This window comes from Rutidosis leptorrhynchoides, chromosome 3 (genome assembly GCF_046630445.1).
Source record: "Rutidosis leptorrhynchoides isolate AG116_Rl617_1_P2 chromosome 3, CSIRO_AGI_Rlap_v1, whole genome shotgun sequence".
In the NCBI taxonomy this organism is placed as follows: Eukaryota; Viridiplantae; Streptophyta; class Magnoliopsida; order Asterales; family Asteraceae; genus Rutidosis; species Rutidosis leptorrhynchoides.
In genome coordinates, this window is record NC_092335.1 from 216,385,589 (window position 1) to 216,396,801 (window position 11,213).

The window sequence follows — 11,213 nt, forward strand, 5'->3', positions numbered from 1 at the left end:
ACTCTAGGTCATGATTAAAAGTGTAGATGTCACTCCCATATTAATTCTAGGGTTTGGCAAATGAGGTTTAAAAAGTAATTAAGTACATTTTTGTAACACCAAAACATGATTTTGAAATTAAACAACACCACATGCACAACCTTTTGATTACTTTATTATTTTATAAATCATTTAGCTTTTCTTTATTCACCTTAAGTGGGTAAATATGAGATTTCAAAAATTAATAAGGATAATATATGATAAAAAAAACCTATCTCAGCTCGTAATATTGGCAAATATTGAATTATGTATTTTGTTTTGAAAGATTAACACATTGATTTTTTATTTTTTAGTTAGAATATATTATCGTAAAATGCAGTTAATGGATGATAACAAATTTTGAGTTAATGGATGCATGATAACAAATTTTGAGCTAATTTTGTAATAGATTGCTCAAATCACTCAAATTGTCTATTTTATTTTAATCATAATTTAATATTATTATGTTATATTTGAACGTGAATATCAATGATTTTGATCTAATGGTCCTCATCCAAAGTTACTTTTAATCTAAGGGTTAATTATTTGCCATGTAATCCTTTAGTTAATATGATTTGCTGATAAAATTAGAAGTATATATACTGTATATTTTATTTATACTCTAAATCATCATTAAGTGCACACGTGGAACTTTGACGTCAGTTGAGTATACCAAACTTCAACTTTAAAAGGATGTGGGCAGATGACAAGTTGCCTTTTGTGTCTTGTTATTTCCCATTATCTTCTTCTACAAACCTCAGTACAATTTTCATCTCTTTTACAGTATCTTTTAAACAAAATACAAAAATATATGAATGTTAGGCATCTTGCAAAAAAAAAAAAATGGATGTTAGGGTTAGACAACCGAACACTCTATAAGATCTTCAATAAGATATGCTTGTGGAAATCTTGTTTAGAGTTGGTCAGAATTCATCCGCTCAATTGTTCATGGTCAGAATCTCACCTTGGGTAAACCATAAGTTGGCCCATATTTTCCTTTTTTCTATGTATTTTGGAAACCCTGATGCAATTTTTTGCTATGGTTTGAGGGCTTATTTTGATTTTATATACCCCGATATAGGGCTTCATTTATTAAAAAAGCTTCGAATATGCAACTTAAATCGGCATGTTATATTTATGGTTTGGTCATGTTTGCCTCTCACCAAATAGAGAAAAAGGACATCGGATTACAAATTCTTAATCAAATATTTTCATCGGTGCCGGATTTGGTGGTTGAGGTGAGAACCAAGGTTTTTGATATGTTGTGACACTGTTGGGTATTATTTAACCCCATCCTTTTGATGAGGTCGCAACATGCTGCACTATCAAGGGCCACAATGGTTATTTTCCACTTGACCTTGGGTGGGAAATTATATTGACTAAACCAGAATGCAAGTCTTGTTTTTGGTCCTATGAGTTGCGCGTTTTTGCTGAACGATTTGGGTTTAATTATATTTGTTAGTATTTTATGAATTCTATATTTTAGATTTTGTATAAATTTTACTCATCAGTTAATGTAAATATTATTAATTATGTCTATTATCATATATATAAGTTTATTTTCATTTGAGATGTTATATGTTAATTATGGAGTACTAGTATTTTTCTATGTCTAAGTTAATGTTTTTGCAGAACGTTTGTGATGTTATTATATTTTTATAATCTATGTTAAGTAATACTGTAATGTACAATACTGAGTGGAAAGTAAAATAATCATGACTTTAGATTATTACCTACATGATAGGCCAGAACTACCTGCATAATAGGCCATGAAGCATGTAACAAACTGTTATCTATAAAGTAAATTACAAGTTACAACATATACAAAAAATTTCTTTATTTGTTGGATTTAGTCACTAAATAACCATTCTCATTATTATCTTAAAATTTAAATTCAAAAATTAGATTTCAATCTATATACGTATATCTCATAGGGTTTTTTTTATCATATATACCCACTTAACCTTTAAAATAACATATTTACTCACTTAAATATGTTACTTTTAGACATTAAAAATGGACATATATGATATTATTCACCTTAAGTGGACAAATATGAGATTTCAAAAATTAATAATAAGGATAGTATATGATAAAAAAAAAACCTATTTCGTAATATTGGCAAATATTTTATACTTAAATAAAATAAAATCAGCACATTAAATGCATGTCGATTCAGTATCACCAAAAATCCCCTTTAAAGGTTAAGATGGCAGACAAAAAGTTGAATATTTTCTCAAATACAGTCTTTTCTTAAGTACACCAAACACAAAAAATTAAAAAATCCATTTTATTTTTTAAAGAATACAAAAATGGAAGAAGTTACTCAAACGAACATACTCGAAACTCTTCCACAAGATATGCTTGTGGAAATTTTTTCTCGAGTTGGTCAGGATTCATCCGAGCAGTTGTTCATACTCATGTTGGTTTGCAAAAGCTTTTTGAAGCTTTCCGACGATCCTTTGGTTTGTAAAAGGATATCCTTAGATAGGTGGGATCTCGTACCTTGGAGAAAACCTAAGATGGATCATATTATCGGATGTTGTTATTTTTTTGGAAACCATAATGCGATTTTTGCAGGGGTTTGATAGATTATTTTAATAAATCTTACACCGAGTTAGGGCTTCGTCTTTTAGAAGATGTTGCGAACAGCCAAATTATAGAGGCGGTTTATGTTTATGGTTTGATCATGTTTACCTCTCACCAAATAGAAGCAAGGCATATTGAATTACAAGTTTTGAATAAAACATTCCACCAGTGCCGGACTTGGTGGTTGTGGTGAGAACCAAGGTTTTTCATTTGTTGCATGAATTATGGTTACATAACCGTTGTCCTTTTGATGAATTGGCAACGCGTTGCCCTATCTCCGGCCACAAGGTTTATTTTACACACATCCGAGGAAGTAGGTTTGAAATGAGGATACCAGAATGCATGTCGTGTTTTTGGGCCTATGAGTTGGGTGTTTTTGCATACCGATTTGGGTATGTTACCCGGTGAATGTAAATATTGGTAGAAAAGAAATAGATTTATGTTGGTATTTATTGGATTTTGTATAAATGTTACCCAGTTAATTAATGTAAATGTTAGTAGTAATTTATATTATCATATATATGATCAGTTGATTATATTTCTTCCATTTTTCCTTCGTATTATGTGGATTGTGATGTTACTTATATTGTTATATCTAACATGATTATTTTCTATGTTAACAAAAGAAAAATAAAGGCTAAATTGTTTTTGTTCATTGAGTGTTTTTTGACATTTATTTCAAACTAATTAAGTGCCTTTGAATCTTACAAGAGTCATATAAGAGGAAAAGAGCCTCTAATAAAACTAATAACACAAAAGAGAATACCCAAAGAGGTTATTTCTTGTTAACGTTTGTTGTTGACTAGCTGCTCTTTTAGCCGTTGTATGTTGGTATGCACTTTGCTATTGACTTGTTGTTGCTTAAAACTGTCACCATTAGTCCCTTTCTATATTTTGATATGATGGAGAATACTTTCTTCTGATCCAAACTTTAACTACCTTAAAAGGAAGGATTACATTTGTTTTGTTTATTTATGTTCTGTCTACTATAGTAATACAATATTTTTTATTTTCTTAAATGCAGAATTCAATTCTGTGCTGGTAATTCTATCCAAAGTAATGGAAAAATGGGTAGTATTCAATTCACATCATTAGATCATTAACTAACATCATCATATACATCATTAAATATGGGTGAGTTACTTTGCTATATTGTTTGGGTGAGTTACTTTGCAATGTAAAATGAATGTACAATGAATACATTGAAAGAATTGCAAACCTTTCTTAGTTCATCTTGTTGTAACCAATTTCTGCACTAATTGGCATTGGATTCGTGTTGTTTGAAGAGTACGATGAATGAGCAGCCATGGTTTGAGACTTGAGCTAGCTAGGTTTGAAAAGTACGGAGTAAATAAAAAAAAGATAACAATGCTTTAACTATTGATTGACAACCATGTTTTTTTGCGCCATGTTGTTTGGGCCAAACAAATAAAAAATGAATTCATTAAATATGGCCCAACCACGATTCACAGCTGAAAGTCCGATCTGTTATACACATATTTTTAATTTTTGAAACAAAAATGACAAAAGAGGGATTTGAAACCAGGTAAATCAAATGAAAAGGTCACACGTAAACCACTAGACTATCAATGCTTTTGAATATTGAATGGAAGTTCAATTATATAATACTTGAATCATTTTTGTAACAAAAGTGAAATAATACGACTTAAATAGTAAATGACATAAGTGCATTTTTTCGCAACCACAATTTAAGGGAGATATGATAATTAGGACCTTAAATACCCAAGTATCCTATTGTTATGACCTTATATCTTGTTGGTCACTCATTATGAGACACCAACAAGATAATGTCCTAATAAGTCCAGTTTTATGCAACCTCAATTTAAAGGTCCTATGATAATTAGGACCTTAAATACCCAAGCGTGCTATTTTTATGACCTGTTATCTTGTTGGTCACTCATTATGAGACACCAACACGATAATGTCCTAATAAGTCCATTTTTTCGCAACCACAATTTAAGGGTTCTATGATAACTAGGACCTTAGATACACAAGCGTCCAATTGTTATGACCTTATATCTTATTGGTAGGGATGGAAATGGATCTGATATGGAGCGGGTGATGTTGTATCCATATCCAAATCCATTTAGTTTGTGTCCATCCATATCCATATCCATATCCGTTTAGTTTCAGGTCATCCATCCATATCCATATCCAGTGGATTAAGCGGGTTAATGGATATCCAATGGATATTAAAAAAATGTTATGATATTTTCTAATATGCGATCAAAATACAAACGTAGTATAGTAGAAATAAATATAACATGATATAATTAAATTATATCCATAAGAATGTGTAATCTTTGTCGAATATATAACAAAATTTGTTAAATTTTACTATAAAACATGGATTATGAAAATTTAAATATAAAATTTGTAAGTTTATTTTATTAGATATGCGTGTTTTATTGTAATATATTATAGTTATTTCATTATAAGGTTGAAAGAAAAATATAAATCTGACGATAAATGAACTTGTAATAGTAAATATGTAAGAATATATCTATATTTATGTATTTGTATATGTATTTCGGGTGGTAATGGATATATCCATGGATGAAAATTTTCATCCATGTCCATATCCATATCCATTTAGGTTCATCCATATCCGTATCCATATCCATTTAGGTTCATCCATATCCATCACGAAGCGGGTGGATCGGGTGGATATCCACCGGATCGGGTGACCATTGCCATCCCTACTTGTTGGTCACTCATTATGAGACACCAACAAGATAATGTCCTAATAAGTCAATTTTTATGCAACCACAATTTAAGGGTCCTATGATAATTAAGACCTTAAATACCCAAGCGTCCTATTGTTATGACCTTATTATCTTGTTGGTCACTCATTATGCGACACCAACAATATAATGTCCTAAGAAGTCCATTTTTATGCAACCACATTTTAAGGGTCCTATGATCATTTGTACCTTAAATACCCAAGCGTCCTATTGTTATGACCTTATTAGCTTGTTGGTCACTAATTATGAGACGCCAACAAGATAATGTCCTAATAAGTCCATTTTTATGCAACCATAATTTAAGGGTCCTATGATAATTAGGACCTTAAATACCCGATCGTCCTATTGTTATGAACATGTGTATAAAATGAGTGACTCAAGCGTTCTATGATAATATGACCAAAAAATTATAAGTCCTATTATATAGATATTATTACACCAGTTTATACAATAATATAATAGTGTGACTCACCTTTTAAATGTCCTATAAAAATATAGAATAATTGGACCCCAACAAATAATGTGTCATATTAAACAACTTTTAGGACCAAGAATATAAGCGTATCTAATAATATGACACAAAAATCATGTGTCCTGTTCTATTACTTTTTAGGTACCCACTTTATAAGCGTAATGCGTTTTAGGACACCACCACTTTTGCATATATCTAATGAGACCCCCAGAATTGCCCCGTCCCAATTTATGGTTGCTTAGGACGCTTTTTCATCGGGGTCCCAGACGAGGGGTCCTAAGATAACAGTATTCTTGTAGTGTTGGTTGAAATTTTTTGGTTAAACTTTGTTTAGACGAATTTTACATGAATGTTTTCTATTTTTTTATAGAAAGTTCATGTATGTAATTTTGTTTTAGCAAATTTTTCCCTTTATCTTAAATTTGTATATCGCATGTTCATCTTCATCTTATTTATAGTAATAAGATTATAGTTGCATTTGTGAAACTATTTCGGTACCAAGTGGGTAAAAAACCGAAACATACCGCTCCCGTACCGGTACCGAAACAGGTACCGTAATGTAATTTTTTCCATTTTACCCATTTTTGGTATTGATACTAACTACTTTCGGTACGGTTCGGTACGGTTCCAGAACCGATCTCATCCCTAACATGTTATGTTGAATGGTAGTTGTTGTTAATAATCAAAGGAGTCATATGTTAAATGGTTAAAAACTTAAAATAATGGAGCTGCACGTGTGCGCTCTGCGCACTTGCAAGTGGCACTTCGCACAGTTGTTTTCAGCTGAAACGGAACACCTGAGTTTTTAAGGGGGCGTTTCACGCACGTGTGTCAGATAAAGAAAAATTAGTCGTTTTTTGGTTATCGGTTGGGGATCATTTTATATTGTGGCGGGAAGCTATGTCAATTTGGGATAAGGGATAAGGTGTTTAGTTAGTGGTGATTAGGTAATTGTAGATTGTTTGGAATAGATGAATAGTTTGACTCGGCCGTTACGGGTCGTACCATTAAAATTGGTAATGAAATTTGGGATGGGTGCACTACTAAAAAAAATAAGCAAAGGAACCTCTTTTTTGACCTTTAGGAACCGGTTTTACAAGAGGTTCCTTTAGGTGGGGGTTCCAAAAGTGTGGAACCGGTTTAACAACCGCTTCCTTTGGTGGAGAAAAGAAACCTCTTTTTTATAGAAAACCGGTTTCTTTTCTGTATCAAAGAAACCTCTTTTTATGTTTAAGAGGTTTCTTTCTTAACATAAGGAACCCCTTTTAAATAAAAAACAGGTTCCGAATCTATATAATTGGAACCTCTTTTTACTAAAAAACCGGTTTTAAAACCATATATATATATATTTTAAATTCAGAAACGTGATTCCATTATTTTAAAACCCAATAATATTAACAAAACCTAATTAAATAAAACCTGCTATTCAATATTTTAAACAAACCGCTAAAAAATTAGTATTCAAGCTTCCTTCATAAACATACAAACTTCTTCAAAATATATTAGATAATTCTATAGTTATGATCTAAAACCACAATAACTTGCAAACAATACTACATACCAAGAGCAAAAGGTACACAAGTCTTAGTTTTGGTAAAACATCAACCAAAATAACATCACAAGTCTTGGTTATGTAGAAACATCAACCAATCTGTTCAACAATCATAACTAAAATAACTAAGTACCACTAAAAACTTAACTAATCAAGGCTTTGACAAGTATTAGGAGATCCACGTACTAACGATATTTTCCAACTCGATCGCGCTAAACGGTTGTATAATCATCCAAGGTATCTATAAAAAGAACATATAATAGAACATGTTAGAACCATTACTACAACGGTTAAAATGTGAATATACATAAAGCATCATAGAACATTTTGCCATAAATAATACATCATATTTGTGAAGAAGGTGCATGTCAGTGATAATAATAATTTACTACACCAGTTTACATTGGAGATAAAGAAGTGTTTATAGGGAACCCAGCCAAATATTAACATGTTAGCAGAAGATATTATTGTCCCATTTGAACACATGAACAAATCCACACACCAGGCTTATGAGTAGAATAATCGATTACTTTAACAATTCTAAAACCAAAAGAATTTTAAAAACCTGAATGAACAAACGTAAACACTAACCAGCTTATACAGGTAATCGTTGTATTTTTCTTCGAATGGAAGCCTATCTATCATATTGTATAGTAGTTCCACTTTTCCTACCTTCAAATCGAAACAAATCAGATAGAAATGTCTATCTTGTATAACCGGGAAAAACACCTGTGAAAACCAAAGTAATTGTAAAGTTTAATAATATATATAAATAGTATTCGAGCTATACATAAACATATATTTATATTTATATTATGAACATAATTTAAAAACATAAATAGAAACAAGTGATCAACATACCAAATCGATGTTTGATACTGCCCTATATTGTCTGTCTCCACACACAACTTTTTCGATATTAGTCACAAACAGATTATAACAGTCAATGTCTGACATATCTCCATTTATCATGCCATCCTTCTAAAAAACCAAATATAACAACACATTCAGTTTGCATCCTTACCGGCATAACAAATTTTTTTTAACTATTACTAACCAGTATTCCACTATGAAAAAACACTCTCTTGATTGAATCTCTATCCCTTAACCTTTCCTCCAGATTTAGCAATGTAGCCCGGCAATCAATTATAGGTGACTCAACCCAGTTGCTAGGTAGTAAGCTATGGAACGTGTCCATAATTGTCTGGACACCATCTCTAGTTTCAACCACAATTTCCCTGTGCACATATTACACACATATGTTTACATAGTTACTCACCAATTAGTTTAAACAACTTAATCAAATTATCATCACATTTGCGTGGACTTCAAAATAATAATATTAATGAACAACTAGATACTTACGTGCTTAGTTCGTATTTGTAATACATGATATCAAACAAAATTGTTCATCTAAAACTGCTGGTAACATATATTATTAACAACATCTAATTTCAGAATCGTTTCCATACCTGATAATCATTATCATTCACTCCCCCAGCTTCTTTTGATGGTATACGCTCTTCAAAACTTGATGATAGTCTGATACTGATTAGAACTAATAGTTTCAGTTTATGCATTTCGGTTCCGTAATCGGGCCACCTTAAGACATGCTGTAATGAACACTCATAAGTCATAAAGTTGATGAAATGGAAACACATCATAAATTTTACAAACAAACATGATGATAATCCAAGTCAAGTTCATCATATCCTTAACAAATCCATCAGGACTATCACAAATTTCTTTTCATTTCATAAAGTCTACTTTCCTTTTTATCTAGAAACACAAAATTTGAGAATAACCAAAACAATCGCTAACAATAACATCAATTTTTAACAAAACCAAACACTAACTACTGATTTTAACTAACTCTACACTAAATTTTACGAACCCTAACAATGATTTTAACAAAGAGAAAAAAAATTACCATGTGTGCTTGGATTTTTGTGTTACAGTTGTAATCTACCAAAATTGCTGCTTTAATTGAACCACGGAGATGAAGTGACGGAAGTAGGTGATGGCGCTAGTGAAGATGGAGAGGTAGATGTAAGATGGACATGCAGAGGGAGATGGATCGAGAGATGGAGGAGTTTTGTGCGAGTTAGATGGAGATACAGAGGGTAGATGCCTAGATAGAGAGGTGAACGATTGAACGATTTGGTTCTAGGGTTTTTTAATGTCTACGAGAGTAATTAAGAGGGAGATGGAATTTTGGTCGATCCCGCTGTATAAAAAGTACTTTTCGTTTTCCAGTTTTATTTGACAATTTAAAAAGAGCACAAATGTAAATGGAACCGATTTTTTACAAATAAGAGGTGTTTTAAAAGTTTGGAACCGGTTTTAAAAAGAAAAAGGTTCCTAAAGTTATAAAAAAGAGACCTCTCTTTTTTTAAGTAAAAAGAGGTTCCAAAAGTTTAGAACCGGTTTCTATTAAAAAAGAAGTTTCTTAATTTAAATAAGGAACCGGTTTCTTTTTTGAACTACAAAACCGGTTCCTTTGAACTTTTGAAACCTCTTTTCTTTGGCTCCTCTAAAAAGAGGTTTCTAATGGGGGTTCCTTTTATCATTTTTGTAGTAGTGGTGGTTTGAATGACGACGTACTTAGTTTAGGAAAATAAGAATGCGAAAGTATTCAGAAAAAATATTAAGCGGAGTTGAATTATTTCAAAAAGTTCAATAAAGGAGTTACGATTGGATGAAGTCGAGAGTAAAGAACATAAGGTTGTGATAGGTTGTGTCGAGTAAATGATCCATTGACTTTGGCAACAATTTGGGTGTGAGTATTCATGCTAATCAAATTTGAAATCAATCATGGATTTGAATAGCTAAAGATCTCATTTTTTTATATGAAAAAATGATAATATAAATAAACGGATTCTAAAATTAACAAAATACACAACCGATACAACCTAAACTAGATACAAGGCAAATCAACATACACAATAAACATGTGCTCAAACTAACTAGGTAACTCAAAATTAACCTAGCCACCAACAGGGAGGATAAATGTTAACTAGGCTAATAAAATCAAACAGACCAAGGCAACACTCGAATCCGAAGTACTGGCCTGACTAAAACTCTTTCCTAGAAAGCACACCGGTTCGTCAAGAGAACGTCGGAGACCGCGATATTCATTTACAAGTCTTCTCTATCCACAACTTAGAGTACGCCAATTGCAAACTATATGTGACACTGCGAGAGCTTAAACCCGATCTTGGACATACAGATTGTTGCCAAGTGCAATCCGGAAGGTACAACCGAAAAAAGAACTCAACGAGAAAATACCACTACCAGGAGCGTATAAACCAACAACAAAAAGAAGAGCTCATGGTGATGTGAGCTTGTATTATGCATATATCAAACAATGGTTGTATTTGTATTATAGCCTATCTAGATGGATATTTACCTTCATAGGCGGAGCCAATAGGGTGGCTAAAGGTGGTAATGTCACTACCAACAAATTTAAAAAGCTCATTATTATGTATTTTGTATTTATACTACGTCCATCAAAACTAACAAGTTTTCTTCAATTGACCCATATTACTTTAAGTCCACATCAACAAGTTATTTAAATAAAAAATAACCTAATTCAGTTTTTTAATTCAGTTAGCCCATTTTAACTCAGTTTTTTATTTACTCAAAGTCCATTATCACACTTGTCTAATTAAATTCCATGGCATCTTCGTCACTCCGAAACTCATATGCTACTCAATTGTGCTAAGGTTAGTTTTTTATTCAGTTTATGTTCAAGTGTTCAACCCTATTTATTATATTAATATTAACTATTATGATAATGATAACTAGTATTAGTATA

General features: G+C 31.7%; 1 protein-coding gene across 1 annotated transcript; it reads right to left on the reverse strand.

The window, feature by feature from the left end:
- Positions 1 to 7,493: 7,493 nt before the first annotated feature.
- On the reverse strand, positions 7,494 to 9,607 carry LOC139897215 (uncharacterized). Its single transcript, XM_071879880.1, has 6 exons — positions 9,327 to 9,607; positions 8,869 to 9,009; positions 8,454 to 8,634; positions 8,258 to 8,377; positions 7,988 to 8,125; positions 7,494 to 7,637 (listed from the first exon to the last, which is right to left on the reverse strand). The coding sequence occupies exons 2-6, from the start codon at positions 8,883 to 8,885 to the stop codon at positions 7,566 to 7,568; spliced, it is 528 nt and encodes a 175-aa protein (XP_071735981.1). The 5' UTR covers positions 8,886 to 9,009; positions 9,327 to 9,607; the 3' UTR covers positions 7,494 to 7,565.
- Between the last annotated feature and the right edge of the window lie 1,606 nt (positions 9,608 to 11,213).

Excerpts from the sequence above, each read along its gene's own strand:
- LOC139897215 (XM_071879880.1), bottom strand. Across the intron at positions 8,378-8,453 it reads TTTTTCATAGTGGAATACTG|AAGGATGGCATGATAAATGG; the intron begins GTTAGTAATAGT and ends TTGGTTTTTTAG. Across the intron at positions 7,638-7,987 it reads ACGATTACCTGTATAAGCTG|ATACCTTGGATGATTATACA; the intron begins GTTAGTGTTTAC and ends TTCTTTTTATAG.